Genomic DNA, 21,052 nt, shown 5'->3' on the forward strand with positions numbered 1-21,052 from the left:
GTTTTATTGTGCAATGAACGATGGTGGCTTACTGTGTGAATGTTCATTGGAAGAGTATCTTTTTTGAACAGTACAGTGCAGGTAAAGCTTAGTGGAGTTTGCAGTGAAGATAAACATCCTGAAGGAGAAACGGCTGGATGTCGAGACGCCGTTCTGCAGCAGCTCCACTGTGTCGTCATTTGGATTTGGACACCTGAGAATATCGATAATGACAAATTCTGTTTCAGAAAAAAACTGTTTCAAATGATCTCATGCTTTAGTTCTGAAATATTGAAAGACAAAACATGTAAGGCAATGCTAAAAGTGATATGAGTATTATTTATTCAAATGTTACATTGAGTTAAGGCTATAGGCTTAAAAGAATAGAAAGAAGCCCTCCTTTACTCTGAAAGGATGAGATCCCAGCGGAGGCTGTAATCAGGATCATTCACAGGTGTAGCCCAACACGTGTCCATCACCAGGGCAAACTGGCGGCTGTCGACCCCCTCAACACGAACTTCCACATGCATCTCCTGGTTGAGCTCTGGATCCACACGACCAGTGAAGGGCCGGGTAAACTCATCATCCTCATATGGAATCATCCGGACCTGATATCTGCCTTCACCAGCGGGAAGAGTCTTGTGCACAATGCTGTTGAAATAATGAATAGATCTGTGTTAAAACCTCTTTGTTTTGCTAAAATTCTGCTTTAGGAGTCATATATATTAAACACAAACACACAATATTCAGTTTTGGTGAACTACTCCTTTAATAACAGTAGCATTGCTGAAACCAGAATTTGTATTTTTATTTGACTCGCACCTCTCCAGTGGGTTGATTTCCACATTCATGGAAAGTGTTTGTGATTGAGGATAAGCACAGCTGAAAGAAAGCTTCAGGATTTTCTCTCTGCTGATGATGAGATCTTCTGACCTCGGTGTCCCCAGAATAAAGTTATCATAGATGAAGTGGGTGCCGTTAGCCTGTGGACAACAAATATAACATTTGTAATTTAGCCTAAATTGAATTCAAGGTATTTAAAAAGGCAGCAGTCATTTGCACTACAGCCGTATTTTCTTTGCACGAAGAAAAAAAAAGTAGTTAGATGCTATTTATACTTCGTGCAAATAGTGGCATTTACTATTTGAATCTTAGGGTATTGTAGTAATAATTAATAAGATAATAAAACAGTCTGCAATAATAATAAATGTATGCTACCTTACTGGGACATTACTTGTCTCTGTCCCTAAAGTCCACACTACACCTTCCCCTGACCCTATCATATTGAACCTACTGGTCAGTAAAGGTCCTCGAAGGTCCAGGAAGGGAGCCATGGTTTTGAGTGTGGTAATAAGAGCTGCACGTGTCGCGTCAATGTCTCAGCCCGTCCGATCAACGCGAAGACTCAACATCCAGTTTCAATTATAGGCCAATTAAATTCCTGTTAAACACTTTATTCCTACAATTAAATACCTGTTGGGCACTTTATTCTTTTTTTTTTAAATAAACACCTCTCGGAGCTGATATGTGATGGGAAAAGGGAGAATGAGCTTGGAAAAACGCTGATTTGATATGGGGTCAGTTGCGTCGAAAGCTAACGCCAGCTGCCTTACTCTCCATGCCGCTTCTCTTGTTTTCAGATGTTTCTTTTTGTCTGGCTCAATCAGACAATGTTAGGCAGAGTTAGTGTAAATAGCCTTTGCCAATAAGGTGGGATATTTGCACTTAATGTATATAGACAAAATAGATTTTAAAAATAGAAAGAAAATAAATATATATATGTTTTGTTTTTTGTGAAGCAACTTTTTTAGTAAATCAACATTAGACATAACATTAGAAACTACAAAGCCCAAAACGTATCAGTCAAGCACAATAATAGTGTTACATATTAATGGTGGAGAATGTGGGCACAAGTTCCAGTGTCTTTTGTTGGATTATGTTGTGTATCCTTCCCCACTGAATCTCTTTGAGACTTTGAGAAGTCTTTAGGGAGGTCTGTTTGGGCCCTTTATTTTGTTGTTACAGATTCAGTATCCTTACAGACCTTTCTACAGACTTCTCAAAGTCTCAAAGAGATTCCCTAAGTGGTCAGATAAAACTCTGTTGGTTCTATCAGACACTACAAATGTTTAGATTGTGTACTAAATAATTTATACATAGTTAAACCTACCAGAAGATTTGTACCACAGATGTGTTCATCGTTATCAAAATGGAATTCCACTCTGCCATTCCGGACCGTTCCTTTGCAGCTGGGATCATTGAGGTGTAAGACATCAGCTGGAAAACCAGCCTCAAAGAGCTGACAGCGAGACACAGATATGGAGCCAGAGCTGCTTTCACAGGTTTCTGAGAACTCTGAGAGAGAACAAAGATTGTCAGAATTTTTTAAATACATAAATGACCAAAAACTTTTATTTACATTTTTTTATAATACCAACCAAAAGAGTCAGGTTGTGGTCTGGGTTGGTCATCGTTACATAAACAGCCATAAACACAATTTTTCTTCCCACACCATTCATCCTCAGAGCAGCTGAGTTCAGAACAGCGATCTCTCACATCTAAGAGGAAAAGCACAGATAGATGAAATACAACACAAAGTCAGAACTTAACATTTTGGGCCCCTGAATAATTATTGCTCTGTATTCCTTAAGGTAATCAAATTTTTTTTTTTTTTCTAGTAAATTAAAGAGGCCATTTCATAATTTAAAATAATTTTCCCTTTGAGACCCACAAACAGAGCCGGCATCAGTGGACCGCTGAAGAGGGGGCGTCTGATGTAACAAAAGGAGGTGATGATGTAACGTAATGCAAAGTAACCCCAGCTAATAGTGTAACTGTCAACAGACATGTTTTCATTGAAATGTGTATTTACATGTTTCGGTCTACCCTTCCAGGTAACACATTACATTATATTATCAGTCGTAGTGTCACCTGTTGTAGTTTATTTTGTTGTAATTTCGGTTTTGGTTGGTTTCGGTTGTGGTTGGCGTGACAATTGCTAGTGTTTATGTGGCTTGCATCTAAAATAAATTATAAATATTACATTCAAAAACAACAAGTAGGTTCCACTTTATTTTGATAGTCCACTTTAGACATTCTACTAACTATAAGTAACTTTGCAACTACATGTCAACTAACTAAGTATTAGTAGACTGTAGTAGACTGTCAGTAGACAGTTAGGTTATGGTTAGGTGTTAGCGTTCAGGTTAGTAGAATAAGTTGACCTGTAAATGTCAAGTTACTTATAGTCAGTAGAATATCTGTTGGGGACCATCAAAATAAAGTGTTAGCAAATATTAAGCAGACAGTCTACTAATACTCTAATGACAGTTAGTTGCAAAGTTACTTATAGATAATAGAATGTCTAAAGTGGACTATCAAAATAAAGTGTTACCAACAAGGTTCTCTTACATAAACGAAGGGCACATGTAAATATATTTACCTGCACAGTATGCCAAACTGCAGGTAGTTGGGCTCACAAACTCATAGACATAATAATCTCCTGGACAGGCTTTGACTTTAATGGGATTGGATTGGAAATAGCAGCAGTTATTACTCCAGTGACCGCAGACATCTCGAGTGACCACTCCATCCTCAACTGTTGGATGTCCTCCGTTCAGCCACAGTGGAGCATCAGTGCCACAACTATACTCATCAACACATGTGTCTGGCATCTGAACGCTCTGACCCTGAATGAAGAGACGGTACCAGCCGTTCCAGCTGACCGCAGAGTCACACTTTATTTTAGAGGAATATTGATTTTTGGTGGCTCTCCATGGATCATCCAGGACATTGTAGTTGTAGCAGGGGTCAACAGGGGGAGCTGTTGAGTGATCATCTAATAAATCATGTCTCATAAAAAATATCATGTCTAATAAAAACACATGTTCAAAAAGATGCTCATGAGAGTTTATGAAGGAAGCAAGACAATACTTTACCAGTGGTTGTGATTGGTGGAGTCATGGATTCTATAGATTGGATCGTCTCTGTTGTTGTAGACGCTGATGAGATGGACTGACTTGAGGCTTCTGGTGTTAGCAACATTTTATCTCAATATCAATAATTAAAAAAAAATAATTAAAAAAAATCCAGAAAAATAATTGTGCATAAGAATAAATTCTCACCTACACAGTAAACTCCACAAAATATTGGCTTGACAAACTCATAAACATAGTAATTTCCTGGACAGGCTTTGACTCTTATAGGGTGGGATGTGTAAGTACAGCAGCCACTCCCTGAGGAGACACAGACCTGACGGGTGACCACTCCATCTTCCAGCTGTGGGTGAGGGCCGCTGAGCCACAGTGGGGAAAGAGTGCCACACATGCCTTGATTTACACATGAATCTGGTATCTGAGCATTTTCACCATTGTAGAACAGCCTATACCAGCCATTCCACTCCACATTATAATCACACGTGACATAGTTACTATAGTAAGAGTTGTCTGTGGCTCTCCAAGGCTCATCCAGACTGGTATAGTTGTGGCAGGGATCGACACTTGGGGTGGAGAAAGGTACTATTGTGGAAAAAGTAGAAAGACAGCACTATATAATGTAGTTTAAATGTATTCAAGATAATAAGAAGAATGTAAAAAAAAATACCATTCATGATAAGCATGTCAAATATAAAGATGAATGAATATACCTGCACAATATACAGGAGCTGGGATTGAAAGAGTTGGCCTGGTAAATTTGTAGACATAATAATTTCCCGGACAAGCTTTGACTTGGATTGGGTTGGATCTGTAGTGACTACACTGATAATAGTAAGAACCGTAAATTTCACGTGTAACAACTCCATCTTCTAGCCGAGGATGAGGGTCACCAAGGTACAGAGAACTAAAACCTCCACATGACATGTAATAAAAACACCACTCAGCCATCTGAGCACTTGATCCATCAATGAAGAGTCGATACCAGCCATCCCATTCTACATGAATGTCATCATGATCAGATATGAATCCAAACAATTGTGTGTGCTTCTCCAGTAGTTGTCGAGTATGTTGTAGTTATTGCACGGGTCATAATCTGTTACTGAGAGATGAGATTAAAACAGACAAGTTATATTTCAATGAGGAACTTCACAAGTGCAAATCTAAACCAGTCAAACTCTATAATAATCATGAGATTCTTAAATCATTCACACACAATGTGACAGTGTAATAGTGAAAAAGTTTATGCATAAAAATTACATTTTAAACTATAATCCAAAACCTTCATTGGAAAGAAACTAGAAAAAAAAAAACTTAGATTGAGATCATTTTTATTAACATTCATATTTTCTTTACAACTTACTCAAGGTGATGCTGGATCCAGTGATTATGTCAGGATTTATATTGGAAACTGCCTGTGAAATAGTGTTGACATCTAAAAAAGAGCAAATTTATGTCATGAGAGAAATAATTTTAAAAACTTTGAAAGACTTAAACAAAATGAGAAAAAAAAGTACCTGTGCAGTATCCTGAACAGATAAAGGGTGGATTCACAAGACATAGTAATTGTCTGGACACGCTTTCACTCTGATGGGTCTTGACTTGTATTCACAGCAGCCTCCCCAATAAGTCCCTCCACAGACCTCCCTGGTCACCACTCCATCCTCTATCTGAGGGTGAGGATCATTGAGCCACATATTGATGTATGCATTACAGCTGTATGAACTAACACAGGTCTCTGGCATCCGGATGTCCATTCCATAGTAGAAAAGCCGGTACCAGACATTCCAACAAATTTGCCATTCCAACAAAACTATGCGAATAATCAAGTTTTTCTGATAAATACTTTACTACAAATCAGCACAAGAGGACTGTTGAGTAATATTACAATGTGTTCATATACAGTATGTATATTAATTATTGAACAAACAGAATTGTGTTACAAATAACATGAGATCTATGTGAGTGCTACTGATATAGTAACCTATAAACATAATGGATAATGGACTGCACATTGATTCTAACTAGTTAAACCTGCTTTTTTTCATTAAATAATCAGTTAAGATGCATGTTAAAGGGATACTCCACTTTTTTTGGAAATAGGTTCATTTTACAACTCCCCCAGAGTTAAACAGTTGAGTTTTACCGTTTTCGAATCCATTCAGCCGATCTCCGGGTCTGGCAGTACCACTTTTAGCATAGCTTAGCATAGATCATTGAATCGGACAGGACCATTAGCATCTCTCTCAAAAAAATGACCAAAGAGTTTCGATATTTTTCCTATTTAAAACTTGACTCTTCTGTAGTTACATCGTGTACTAAGACCGACGGAAAATGTAAAGTTGCGATTTTCTAGGCTGATATGGCGACTTTCGCAACTTTACATTTTCCGTCGGTCTTAGTACACGATGTAACTACAGAAGAATCAAGAATAAAAACGGTAAAACTCAACTGTTTAACTCTGGGGGAGTTGTAAAATGAGCCTATTTCCCAAAAAAGTGGAGTATCCCTTTAAATTATCTAACAGAAAGAGCATTTACTCTTGACAGTGACATAAAAAAAAACATTAAAAAAATCAAGAGTTCAACAGAACAGTTAAAATTTCACCTGCACAGTACATAGGCCCTGGAGCTGATATGATGGGTTTGATAAATTCATAGACGTAATATTATCCTGGACAGGCTTTGACTCGGATGGGCGTGGATCTGTAGTAGCCACACAGATTGTAATACCACCACCAATACAACCAACCCTGTGCATAAGTTCCCACAATTTCACGGGTCACCACTCCATCCTCAAGTGTTGGATGAGAACCGCTGAGATACAGTGCAGTGTAACCACCACATCCAGCATTACTCACACACCACTCGGACATCTGGGCACTTTCTCCATTCACATACAGCCGATACCAGCCACTCCATTCAACAAGAGTGTCATCATGTCCATAGTACTGATATAGGCTTTGCTGTATGTCTCTCCAATATTCATCAAGAGTGTTATAATCATAGCATGGATCAGAGATGGAAGTTGTAGGTTCTGAGAGAATAAAGAAAAAAGACAGTTCACTTAGTCACTGTGGTGGCAAAAACAAGAGTACAGGTAAACATCTAATATCTGTGTCTGTATGAAATAGAAGATATTTGGATGGCAGACTGAGAATGGATTATTAGATAAACTGACATCTGCAAGTGTATCCTTTTATAGCCCTCTTTCACAAATTAACTACGGACCAGTATCCCTTCTTCCGTTTGTGATGGAGTAAACCTTTGGCAGGCACAACTGGGTCACCTCGAGTCTACTGCGGACGTGTTACAGTCCAAAAAAAAAAAAAAAAAGATGGCTCAACCCATAGCACTCTTCAAAGTATGGTGGTATTTATTTACAAGTGCCCGAAAAGTCCAATAATCCAGCAGTGAATATATATATATATATATATATATATATATATACATACATACATACATACATACATACATACATACACAAGTGCACAGTCCCGTAAAACAAAGTAACAAAACAGCAAAAATAAAACAACAAAATAAATCAAAGAGATTTAACTTGACGAATATGTACACAAACTCACAAGTATTCACAATATACGATATAGTTATAGCTCACAACGTTATAGCACATTGGCTCGACTTGGTAAACAAGTCCTGTTCTGGAGTCTGGCAGCTGCTTTTAAAGGCCAGACTCCGGCCTTTTTTTCAGGCACCACCATTAATTGGCAAGTGTCATAAGGTGATATCTTCCACATTCAGATTGACATAAACTCCAACCTTATAACAAAACAAACTTTATACAAACTACTTTCAATAAACATAACAGCATAATATTCCGTGTGTGTGTGTCCAGTGTGTCCAGCGGGGGAGGAAGCTGGACAGACTCGGCAGACCCAAACGTACTGTGAGGGTCTGTTTGGAACGTTTGGCCGAATCCCCTGTCAGAGAGATCTTCAACTCCCACCTCCGACAGAGCTTCGACCAGATCCCGAGGGAGTCTGGAGATAATGAGTCCGAGTGGACCATGTTCTCCACCTCCATTGTCAACACAGCCACTCGGAGCTGTGGCCGTAAAGTCTCCGGTGCCTGTCGAGGCGGCAATCCCCGAACCCGATGGTGGACACCGGAAGTAAGGGATGCCGTCAAGCTGAAGGAGTCCTATCGGGCCTGGCTGGCTTGTGGGACTCCTGGGGCAGCTGACGGGTACCGACGGGCCAAGCAGACTGCAGCCCGGGTGGTTGGGGAGGCAAAAACTCGGGCCTGGGAGGAGTTCGGTGAGGCCATGGAGAAGGAATATCGGTCAGCCTCAAAGAGATTCTGGCAAACCGTCTGGCGCCTCAGGAGGGGGAAGCAGTGCCCTACCAACGCTGTTTACAGTGGAGGTGGGCAGCTGTTGACCTCGACTGGGGATATCACCGGACGGTGGAAGAAATACTTCGAGGATCTCCTCAATCCCGCCGTCACGTCTTCCATTGAGGAAGCAGAAGCTGAGGGCTCAGGGGTGGACTCGTCCATCACCCGGGCTGAAGTCACCGAGGTAGTCAAGAAACTCCTCGGTGGCAAGGCACCGGGGGTGGATGAGATCCGCCCCGAGTACCTCAAGTCTCTGGATGTTGCGGGGCTGTCTTGGCTGACACGCCTCTGCAGCATCGCGTGGCGGTCAGGGACAGTACTTTTGGACTGGCAGACCGGGGTGGTGGTCCCTCTTTTTAAGAAGGGGGACCGGAGGGTGTTCTGCAACTATAGGGGGATCACACTTCTCAGCCTCCCCGGGAAAGTCTATTCCAGGGTACTGGAGAGGAGAATCCGGCCGATAGTAGAACCTCGGATTCAGGAGGAACAGTGTGGTTTTCGTCCCGGTAGTGGAACACTGGATCAGCTCTATACCCTCTACAGGGTGCAGGAGGGTTCTTGGGAGTTTGCCCAACCAATCCACATGTGCTTTGTGGATTTGGAGAAGGCATTCGACTGTGTCCCTCGCGGCATCTTGTGGAGGGTGCTCTGGGAGTATGGGGTTCGGGGCCCTTTGCTAAGGGCTACCTGGTCCCTGTACGACCGGAGCAGGAGCTTGGTTCGCATTGCCGGCAGTAAGTCAGACTTGTTCCCGGTGCATGTTGGACTCCGGCAGGGCTGCCCTTTGTCGCAGTTCTGTTCATAATTTTTATGGACAGAATTTCTAGGTGCAGCCAGGGGCCGGAGGGGGTCAGGTTTGGGGACCGCACGATTTCTTCTCTGCTCTTTGCGGATGATGTTGTCGTGCTGGCCCCATCAGACCAGGACTTTCAGCATGCACTGGGACGGTTTGCAGCCGAGTGTGAAGCGGCTGGGATGAGAATCAGCACCTCCAAATCTGAGGCCATGGTTCTCAGTCGGAAAAGGGTGGTTTGCCCACTTCAGGTTGGTGGAGAGTTCCTGCCTCAAGTGGAGTTCAAGTATCTTGGGGTCTTGTTCACGAGTGAGGGAAGGATGGAACGGGAGATTGACAGACGGATCGGTGCAGCTTCTGCAGTAATGCAGTCGCTGTACCGGTCTGTCGTGGTGAAGAAGGAGCTGAGCCGCAAGGCGAAGTTCTCGATTTACCGGTCAATCTACGTTCCTACTCTCACCTATGGTCATGAGCTGTGGGTCATGACCGAAAGGACAAGATCCCAGATACAAGCGGCCGAAATGAGCTTTCTCCGCAGGGTGGCTGGGCGATCCCTTAGAGATAGGGTGAGAAGCTCAGTCACTCGGGAGGAGCTCAGAGTAGAGCCGCTGCTCCTCCACATCGAGAGGGGCCAGCTGAGGTGGCTCGGGCATCTTTTCTGGATGCCTCCTGGACGCCTTCCCGGGAAGGTGTTCCGGGCATGTCCCACCGGGAGGAGACCCCGGGGAAGACCTAGGACACGCTGCAGGGACTATGTCTCCCGGCTGGCCTGGGAACGCCTCGGTGTCCCCCCGGAAGAGCTGGAGGAAGTGTCTAGGGAGAGGGAAGTCTGGGCATCCCTGCTTAGACTGCTGCCCCCGCGACCCGGCCCCGGATAAGCGGAAGAAGATGGATGGATGGATAACAACATAATAAACTAGACAACCATAACTCAAATTACCATTTGTCTTTTAACCTAAAACTTGGGTACCCCACATATAGACACAACATGGTTTCACCGGGTTCCGGTCCACTGCGCCAGCGCGGCATAGTTCGATGACGTCATATCCGCTCGCCCTACCTGAGCTCGAGTTTGCCGGCGCAGCTCCCAGCAACCCGTTTACACCAACATATAACACACAATTTAATATTAATACATAAAACAAACAAATAATGAGTATGAGTGATATGTCTCCATGCTGGTGGAACGCTCTCCCCGGCCTCATCCGGAATGCAGAATCACTGGCAACATTCAAAAAACAGCTGAAAACCCATCTCTTCCGTGAGCACTTAACCTCATAAAAAAAAAAAAAAATAAAAAAAAAAATTCCTTTGAAACATCACTTATCAGACTTATGCTACTCTGAATAATGCCTGAACTTTGTATTCTGAGCACTTCTTGCGTTGTTGTTGTTTTTGCCTCTTCATGATGACTCGCTTTATTTAGTCCTAATTTGTAAGTCGCTTTGGATAAAAGCGTCTGCTAAATGACTAAATGTAAATGTAAATGTAAATGTAAATGTCCGGAGGGAATAACAGAAGGGAAATATGGAGAGAAAAGTGTGCGGTTGTTGCGTGTATGTGTGTGTGTTTGATTATGTGCGCCAGTGCTGCCGCTTACAGCGGTGAAGTAGGTCACTTCTTCACACTCTTCATTGCTAAACACTTGAATGAGTCGTGTTCAACTAAGTCTCTAACTTTCTTACACAGAACAACCTCCTGGACAACAACCAGTCTGGTTTCAAAAGGGGCCAACCAACTGAGACAGCCCTGCACTCGGTTATTGAAGAGATCCTCAGTACTCATCTTGCTGGATCTGTCTGCTGCTTTTGACATAGTTAACCACCAGATCCTCCTGTCAACCCTCATGACGAAGGGCATCTCAGGAACCACACTTCAATGATTTAAGTCTTATCTCTTTTAGGTAGGTCCTTCAGGTTGTTGTGGAGGGGTGAGGTGTCTAAATCACAGCATCTAGCTACTGGGGTGCCTCAGGGCTCAGTACTTGGACCACTTCTCTTCTCCTTCTACATGTCATCACTAGGATTTGTCATTTAAAAACATGTTTTTTCCTATCACTGCTACGCTGATGACAAACAACTCTACCTCTCATTCCAGCCAGATGATCCAACCGTAGCTACTCGCATCTCGGCCTGCCTGACAGAAATTTCTTGCTGGATGAAGGACCAACACCTTTAACTCAATCTTGCAAACCTCACATCACATCTCTCTTCATAAACTTGAACTGGTTGCCAATTGCTGCTCGCATCAAATTCAAGGTACTGATGTTTGCCTACAGAACAACCACTGGCTCTGCACCCCTATACCTATACAACTTCAGACCCATGTGCCCTCCAGAAGCTTGTGTTCTCCAAGTAAATGTGGTGCCATCCCAAAGAGGCACAAAATCACTTTCATGTACCTTTACCATAACTGTTCCATACTGGTAGAATGCCCTGCCTAGCTCAACCCGAGTTGCTGAGTCTTTAGCCATTTTCAAGAAACGGATATAGGAGAGGAAGAATTTGCTAAACTCATTAAATCATTTAAATTGACAATATGTATGTTAGACCCTATACTGACTAAGCTACTGAAAGAGATGCTTCCAGAGGTCATAGATCTTCTTCTTAATATCATTAATTCATCTTTGTCTTTAGGATACGTACTAAAAACTTTTAAGCTGGCTATGATTAAACCGCTTGTTAAAAAAACGCAACTTGAGCCCACAGAACTAGTCAATTACAGGCCGATCTCAAATATACCTTTTCTGTCAATGATACAAGAAAAGCCAGTATCTTCACAACTATGTTGCTTTTTAGAAAGAAATGATATCTGCAAGTACTGAGTCTGAGACTGCTCTCATTAGAGTCACGCATGATTTGCTCTTATCATCCGATCGTGGTTGTATCTCTCTATAGCCCCTTTCACACAGAGATTCCGGAAAATACACAGATAAAGTGACCCGGGATTTGACCCGGGTTCGTTCGATTTTGGTTCATTCACACTGCCAGTGATTTTCCGCAATCAGAGTAAAAATCCCGTAAAGACACGTGACATCGATGTGACTTGCAATGTCTCAGCAGCGTCTTAAGTTTGCTGATGAGCTGCGATTTCTCTCTCGAGGAACCACGCTTGTGCATTTTTTACTCTGATTCGAAACTTGCGCATTACGTACCGTTTCACAGCTGGCGAACGATCCCGCGCTTCAGCGTCATCACTATGACACGGCTTTATTACGGCTTTTGTTCACACAGCGCGCGTTCCGGGACTGAATACGGCAATGTTACTAGGTCCCCAACCCGGCATCGATCGGGGCATTCGTCTTTTTTTCATCTTAAAAATATATCTAAATTACGTCATATGCTCTCAATGAAAAATGCAGAACAATTAGTTCATGCATTCATGACATCAAGGATAGATTATTGTAATGCTATTATGGGTGGTTGCCCTGCACGCTTAATAAACAAACTACAGCTGGTCCAAAATGCAGCAGCTAGAGTTCTTACCAGAACCAGGAAGTATGACCATATTAGCCCGTCTGCCTCTGATGCTTTCGGTAATACACCAGCCTGCAGTCAAGGACCTGGAGTCCCACACTCACATCTGAATGCGCGTGTAAACTCACCGTCTCAGAATGTCTAAAAGTGGACTATTGAAATAAGGTGTTATTGTATATTTGTGTGAAGTTAATTTTCGAACGAACGAACGAATGAATGAATGGTCTTCCAGAAAAGAAATTAATAATCGTCCAGAGTGTAACATAGAACATTACATTACCAGTCGTAATGGCTATGGTTGTAGTTTCAGCTGTGGTTGTCTCTTGCATGACAGTAGTGTCCATGTTGCTTGCATCTGAAAAAAAAAAAAAAATGAATAGGCTATTAAATAAAAAATAGCTCTTCAAATTACATGTACAGAAGGCATAAGTAAATATATTTACTTGCACAGTACGTGTGAAATTAATTAGAAATTACTACATATAAAGTCACAATTGTGAGATATAGAGTCAGAAATACCTAATTTATTTATTTTATTATTTTTAATCTGAGGTGGAAATGGGAATGGAAAATAAATATTTATTTATATAGCACATTAAATAGCAACGCTGTTGCCCAAAGTGCTTCACAGTTATAACTAAAAACAATAAAACATACATATATAAAAACATGGTAACACTTTATATTACGACCCGCAAACAACTGCGTAAGTAAACCGAAATTACGGTGTACGTTTCTGTAATTATACTTCCGTGTAGGTATAAGGGAACAATATGTTAAGTTTTGGGTAATAAAGGGGTAACAAGCAAATATACAACCTGTAATTTTGAAATCTGTGGGTTGTAAATTAAACTTATATATACTGTATATATATATGGCTGTATGTAAGCACAGTATGATAAAAATTGAATCTGAAACAATTTTATAAACAGCTGATTTTGAAAAACATTGGCAATTCTATTTATTGGCTTTTTTTTACTAAACTACTTAACATTAAGCCAAGTAAGTATTGCAATGACACTTAAATGTCAGGGCAAATATACTGTGAAATTAAACTTTTTTTTTTTATTTTTTTATTTTTTTATAAGAGTACCTTTCTCTGTAATTACTGTGCAAATAGTGTTGTTTCGTATTGTTACATAGTAAGTAGTGTTTGTTACCCGTTTCAACTGTGTATTTACAGGATAAGTGTAACTCCTGGGGGCTGTAAATTAAAGTGGAGCTTGTTACCCCCTTGTTCTGTGTAGTTACAGGGTAAGTGCAGTAAATATACAATAAAGGATCCCATTTAATTTCTGACTTTTATTTTACAAAAAAAATTCAAAACTTTTTCGTCTTAATAAAGTATTGTATTTTCTACAGTATACTCAAACAACAAAGTTTAATTTACAACCCACAGGTGTCAAAATTACCCTGTAACTACATTGCACAAGAACATTTTTGCCAGAAATGTGATAAACTTTTATATACAACAGACGTACAATTTTGGCCTGGAATATATTAACAGAATAGGTACCATTTTTAAAATAATTACATTATAAATAATTTTCTTGTATATCTGGTTGTACCCCTTTATCACCCAAAACTTAACATATTGTTCCCTTATACCTACACGGAGGTACACTATAATTACAGAAACATACACCGTAATTTCGGTTTACTTACGAAGTTCTTTGCAGGTTGTATATCTGCTTGTTACCCCTTTATAACTCAAAACTTAACATATTGTTCCCTTGTACCTACACGGAAGTACACTATAATTACAGAAACGTACACCGTAATTTCGGTTTACTTACGCAGTTGTTTGCGGGTCGTAATATAAAGTGTTACCGTGAGATCAGTGTAGAGAAAAAGAAAACTGAATAAAAATAAGTTATAACTACAATGTACAATACCCTTAACTAAAAGCTAAGTTAAAAAGCAAAGTTAAAATATTTCTATTGTTGGAGCTTGCCGGATATAAAGGGAAAGACTGTTCCACAGTTTGAGAGCCGCAACTGAAAAAGCTTGGTCACCCTTTGACTTCTTTTTAGAATAAGGGACAGCCAGCAAAAATTGGTTTGTTGGTCTTAATGTCCTACCTGATATGTAAGATCCTAAAAGGTCAGCAATGTAATTTGGGGACATGTTATGCAGTGCTTTAAAAACCATTAACAAAATCTTATAATCAATCCCAATGAAGAAAGGATAATACTGGGGTAATGTGGTCCCTTTTTTTAGTGCCAGTCAGAAGCGCAGCCGCAGCGTTCTACACCAGCTGCAGACGGCATAGACGACGTTGACAGATCCCTGCATAGAGAGAGTTGCAGTAGTCCAGTCTTGACATAATAAAAGCATGGACAACGACCTCCAAATCTTTAAAACCAAGAAAGGGTTTTATCTTAGAAATCAATCAAACTATTCTTTACAACAGAATGTATCTGTTTATCAAAGCTTAGGGATGAGTCAATTATTACACCAAGATTTCTCACACTATCTTTCAACGTCATTTCTAATGGAGCAAGAGTACTGGGCTATCTTCTCTTTGTATTTTGGTGGACCAAATATTATAATTTGAGACTTTTTTTCATTTAGTTGAAGATAGTTTTTAGACAGCCAAACTTATGCTCATTCAAACAGTCCAACAAGGACTTGAGGGACCACTCGTTACCGACTTTGAGAGGTATATAAATCTGTGTGTCATCTTCATACATCTGATAGGAAATGTCATAGCGACGACAAATAGAACCCAAAGGACACATGTACAAAGAAAACAATGTAGGACTTGAAAGAGGGCATTGAGGAAGACTATATTTTAAAGTGGCAGCAGAGGATGAAGCATTTGCAAAATTAACACAGAATATTTTGTCCTAGATATGAGTGAAACCATTGTAACGCTCTTCCATGAATGCTAACCTCACACTCCAACCGGTCTACAAGAATCAAATGATCAACAGTGTTGAATGCAGCACTGAGATCCAATGTAATTAAAACAACTGCAAGCCCAGAATCAATTGCTATTAACAGGTCATTCAACACTTTTACCAGAGCTGTCTCTGTACTGTGCCCAGCTCTGAATCCAGATTGGAAACTATCCAGGATATCATTCTCCAATAAAAATTTAGTAATTTCAAGTAAAAAAAACCTTTCTCTAATATTTTAGATATTAATTGTATATTAATCGATATTGGGCGATAAAGACGGCATAGTTGTGAAGTGCGCTATAACCTTGGAGTGTGAGGTTGTGTGTCGTGAGTGTGTTGCAAGAGCTGTGGTTTCCTATAATGACTGAACGCAAAACAAGTTGTGCAGTAGATAAATGCCACAAACACACTGTGCTCAGTTCTCACTCACCATTAATCAGCAGCAGCAGTGACACACACAGTGAGATCAGAAACCTCATTGTGACGAACGGCACCTGCACACACATATTCAACATACACACACAAATGAAAAATGTTTCTTATATTTTATTGCATGTTTGTTGTGGATATTTGAAAAACAACTATAACATTCACAGATATTTAAAAATGTATGTTTTAATAATACTTTTAATATAAAATTTAGATGGGCTAAAATAAAGAGAAATAACTTGAAATACTGAGATCAGAGCAAACTCTGGGAGATTCTCTCTTCAGTAAGTTCAATACAGTGATGCTGAACTGCAGAGCTCACAATCTTATCAGTGCCTTTAAAACTGTGGGTGGAACTTTACTGGAACTAGAGGTCATTTCTAAATACCGTAAACCAGTTTTCAATTTTCATGTGACATATAGGTATTTGTTATTTAAACTTTTTTTCCCTTGTGAAAACGTCTCTCGGAAAGACATTCTTCTACTCTGTGCTTAAATGTGAATGTACAGTAGATTGGATGACAGCTAGTTTTATTTTTAGCACTTTTTCCAAAACAGTTTTACAAATATAGCACTTTTATTTAATCAAGAAAAAGTCTCATTGAGATAATTAAATCTTTTATAAGAGTGTCTTGTTGGCTCAGATCGTGTTCTCTACTCTAGACCCGCCCTAAATGAGGCTTGATATAAGGCTAATAATGCTTAAATGCCACACATTAAAGCTTCACTGTGTGATATTTTCCCCCATCTAGCATTGAAATTGTGTATGACTACCCAGTGAATATTAGTTTCTGTTCCTTTCAATTCCGAGGGCGTTTTAACTCCTACGGTGGCCGTATTATTCCAAGATTAACATGGCTTCCGGTTCGACTTCGTCCATGAGTGATCCTTCAAGTGATGATGTTACTTTAGAAAACTATTACAAAGTGCATTTAGTTATTTAGTCAGTTAACATGTAGGTTATGACCTCTATGTAAAATGAATAATAGTTTTATGTTTTTGTTATTTTGGTACCATTTCATTGCTAATAACAGCTATCCCAAACTAATGCAAACTAATGTTAGTAAAGTATCAGTGCTATCGTTATTCTGTATATTGAACGAGATTAATAGCGTAAGGCAATGTTTACAGCGAAGGCTACATAATTTTCTCCGTGAGCAGAGTCAGAAGATCAGTTGATGTGACGGATGTGCGAGGGAAAGCTAAAGGTAGAGGGAAAGGCTCTATACTAGAGGTCGTTCTGGTGTTACGCACAACCATGCTATGGTTAGACAAGTAACTATAAAACTTCGAATTTACACAAATAGGCTGAATTACCTGTCGAGAAGAAAGCAGGCAACTTCGGCGTCCGTTTTAAAATCTTTGCTCCTCATGAGCTCTTTCCATCTGGGAAAAGTTACTCCAATATTGACTTTGGTCTTGCTGATTTGCCTGTCGCGTTGACGTTTTAATTCTCTCTTTCGCTTCCTTGGCGACTCTGCTACATGTCCTCGAAAATAGGCGTGATCCTCCATCTTCAGCAATCTTTCAACTCTGCCGGCAGTCGCGAGTAATCTCCCCCTCGCATTCGTCACGGTGTCAATGAGTGTAAAACGCGAAAGGCGAAGCTTGAATTTTTAGGTATGTCCCTCTTTGGCGAATGTATTTTCAAGATGGAGGCGCAACATGGCTGCCGCCATTCGAGCCACTCGCTCGTATGTATTATAAATGGCAGATTTAACGCTTACGAGAATACTTTATTAGTTGGTGGAAGTAATTACACACAAATGAGCACATATACTTTTGATAGAACAAAGTGTTTTTTGCTAAGCATCAAAAGTTACACAGTGTAGCTTTAAATGGATCATACCACATACCTGAGAAGTAAATATGCTAGACAACCCCTGAAGAAAATAATGCAAGTGTTTAAAATGCATATGCACTGTTAAACTGAAAGAGTTTAGGTTATAAACCTCATAACGTAATGCTGTTAAACTGAATGTACCAAGCAAAATGTTCAATGAAAAAATCCACAAAATTAACAACATCTCTGCAATAAAAGCGTGCAAGTGAGGGGAAAGCATGCAAATTAGCATGTTAAAATTAGGCAAATGGGTATCTAATATTTGTGTACTGACAATTGAGGAAAAAAAAACAATAAGAAATATTAACGAATACTAATCATGGAACTTGATTTACAAAGACTGCAGAGAATACATAACATTAGGCTAAACATACTCGTGTGGGTATTTTCCTAAAGCAAGAACATGACACATTTAACGTCTACTTGATATAAAATGATTTTATATGTGTAGGCTATATTTTATATATTGTTTGCACTGACACACTGTAAAGAATCAGCTCTGGCCTCTGGCCTTAGAAAGTTTAAGTGAACACTGTAATCACAGGTTTACCGGAGAAGGAACAATTTGACTCTTTAGGAATGTTCCACATTCCTCAGTTGCACACTTAAAAATAAGCTCACCATTAAAAAAAAAACATGTCATGCACTTAAAATGTGTCAGTACAGTAATGTCTCCTCTATAAATCTACAGAATAGGCTACAATTTATTTACTTATTTGGATCAGTATTCTAAAGTGAAAAGCATGATAATACACATAATCAATAATTTCCGTAAAATAAAAATTAAGTCATAATTTACTTACCCTGGTATTGTTCTCAACTAACTCTAAATAGAGTTTTAGAAGACTGTTAGGTAATGGTTTGTTTTAAGTTTAAGTTGACATGTAGTTACAAAGTTACTTATAGTCAGTTGAATGTCTGTTGGGGAGCATCAAAATAAAGTGTTAGCAGATATTAATACAGTAATATCTGTATTAATATACTGTAGTCTACTAACACTAATGACTGCTAGTTGACATATAGTTGCAAAGTTACTTATAGGCTGCAGAATGTCTAAAGTGGACTATTGAAATAAAGTGTCATGTCTTTTAACCATTATTTACAACCTAAAACATTTTTTTTAAGTTATTTACATCATGTTATATTTCTGCGATTTACCATCTATTAAGTAAGCTGAACAATAAAACCATTATGTTTATTTAGTGTTGGTTTTACAGTTGAGTAATAAATTGCTAAAAATGTGTAATAAAGACAATTTGACCCCTTGTTCTAAAGTTAAATGTATATCCACATTAATTACTGATTTGTATTATTGAGGAAATCACCAGACTGGATTCCATACAATACATTTTTCCAACAATGGTTACAACTGCATAAAAAATACAGCCGACCATGATCATATGATAAAAAGAAAAAGGGTTAAAAATGATAACAAGATAATCTAATGATCGATGGAGACAACAGACACTCCTCTATGATTGCACAGCATGAATAATTATTAGGAGCTGATCGTATCTAATTGGCTCTCAGTGAAGCTCAAACCTAATGTACTGTATAAAGGTGTAATATAGAGACTCACACTGAAGAGGATGAATATTCTCTAATCATTCCATAAACAAATCCAGTCTTATTAGCGTCTCATTGAAATGAACTGGAGACAACTTTGACCAAATGTTCATTATAAGCTTGCTGATGTGTGTCTAGGGTAAGATAACATTCAGAAACCTGTTATACTGAATATCCCGGCTATACTACGTCATGACATACCAGGCCAAAGAGTCTTTCACATGTTCAGCATGTTAACCCTTAGAGACCAACTGGAACACAATCAATACCTTTTACAGGATAAAACTACATACAAAAAGAAGTTCATACCTTATCTTAATTTCTACTTATTAAACTTTATCTAATAGCTCTTATATTTACCTTAACATGTTTGGCAGGAACATATTTGCAATCTGAATCACACGTTGACATGAGGGTGCAACATTACTTATAGTCAACAAAATGTCTAAAGGATGGGATGAAGAGGAAGGATTCAAAGTAAACTTTAATAAAAGAATGTAAACCATAACCAAACTCAGATCCCACATTAACGAGACCCGACACCAGAAGACTGAAACACAGACATATATATACAGAGAGAAAACCAAGAGATCTCATATCAGCAACAGCTCATATCAGCAACAGCTGATAACAATAACTAATCAAATGAGTAACCATAGTGACAAATTAATGAACACAAGCAGGGAGGCGATGTAAGCAAAAACAAAAAAAAGTCAGTAACACTTTAGAATACTGTTCCTTCATTAATGAATAACTACACAGGAACAAATGAGTAACGCACTATTAACATTCTAGTAACTACCATTAACTAACAAGAAACTCTGATAACAAATTAGTAAGTAATAGTGCTCAGTTGATTGTGGTAGTTCACTATTAGCTAATCAATAACTACTATTTTTTTCATACTTCCAAGAGAACTAGTATATACAGGTTCATAATTAACTTGAATAATGCATCATTTATAATAAAAGGTAATGGTAACCCACTAGTAATGACACAAGTGTTACTACATCCTTCTAAAAGGAACTACTAATTATTTGGAACAGTATTCTAAAGTGAAAAAACATGATAACTACCTAATATTGACTGAAGTCACTGTAAGCTTTTAAGATTTTATCGCAAGTAAATTTATACCGGCAGGATAAATGACTCTTGCGCCCGACGCAAATCTAAAATGGGTTGGTCTGAAGTAGCTTCATTATTCATAGGTGTGGTTTGGGCGAAACGTGAAATAAACCAATCAGAGCATCATCTTGCATTCCCTTTAAAAGCAGGCGTGCTTGTTCCATGGCAGATTGCTATTATAATGGCGGATTTACCAGGCGCACGGCAGGAGCGGTTCACAGCCGAGGAGAGCGACATTCTCGTCAGGGCCGTAAAACACAGAGAAGTGACATTGGGGATGGGAGAAACACACCCAAATTAGCTTCGGTTAAACAGGCGTTATTAACTTTGAGTAAAGGTATAATTTGGGTAAAGGTATAATTTGGGTAAATGTGTAAGCCAGATTTATGCCTATTTTTTCACATCTTCATGGACACCACAATGATTTCCCTTGTGTGGTAATATTTTTTCCTTCTAATTATGTATGGTTTGCAAAAATGGGAACTGCTGCGTCTGTGTGTAGATGAGATAAGCAAAGTGTATGCGCGTTGTGCACATGCTACATTATGGCCAAGCATGCGCCCTTAAAATACCATCTGAATAACGCGCCACTGACTTTAGACTAGGTTTTTCCTGGTCTGTGACGGAATTGTTTTCTGAAACTGCAAAATA

The 21,052-nt window shown here is 39.4% G+C and overlaps 1 protein-coding gene across 1 annotated transcript in view; it reads right to left on the reverse strand.

The window, feature by feature from the left end:
* Positions 1-3: 3 nt before the first annotated feature.
* LOC311306300 (uncharacterized protein) overlaps positions 4-21,052 on the reverse strand; it is a gene marked incomplete at both ends in the record, with an annotated part of 32,342 nt that continues 11,293 nt past the window's right edge. Inside the window, 12 exons of the mRNA XM_084434623.1 lie at positions 4-193; positions 385-630; positions 802-962; positions 2,150-2,334; positions 2,418-2,537; positions 3,422-3,850; positions 4,104-4,496; positions 4,625-4,909; positions 5,275-5,346; positions 5,429-5,440; positions 6,663-6,947; positions 15,869-15,932. Of these exons, the coding sequence (XP_084290749.1) occupies positions 4-193; positions 385-630; positions 802-962; positions 2,150-2,334; positions 2,418-2,537; positions 3,422-3,850; positions 4,104-4,496; positions 4,625-4,909; positions 5,275-5,346; positions 5,429-5,440; positions 6,663-6,947; positions 15,869-15,932 (2,442 nt within the window). The remainder of the gene's footprint in view (positions 194-384; positions 631-801; positions 963-2,149; positions 2,335-2,417; positions 2,538-3,421; positions 3,851-4,103; positions 4,497-4,624; positions 4,910-5,274; positions 5,347-5,428; positions 5,441-6,662; positions 6,948-15,868; positions 15,933-21,052) is intronic.

The sequence above is a fragment of the Rutilus rutilus genome (assembly GCF_951802725.1).
Source record: "Rutilus rutilus genome assembly, chromosome: 16".
NCBI classification, from domain to species: domain Eukaryota; kingdom Metazoa; phylum Chordata; class Actinopteri; order Cypriniformes; family Leuciscidae; genus Rutilus; species Rutilus rutilus.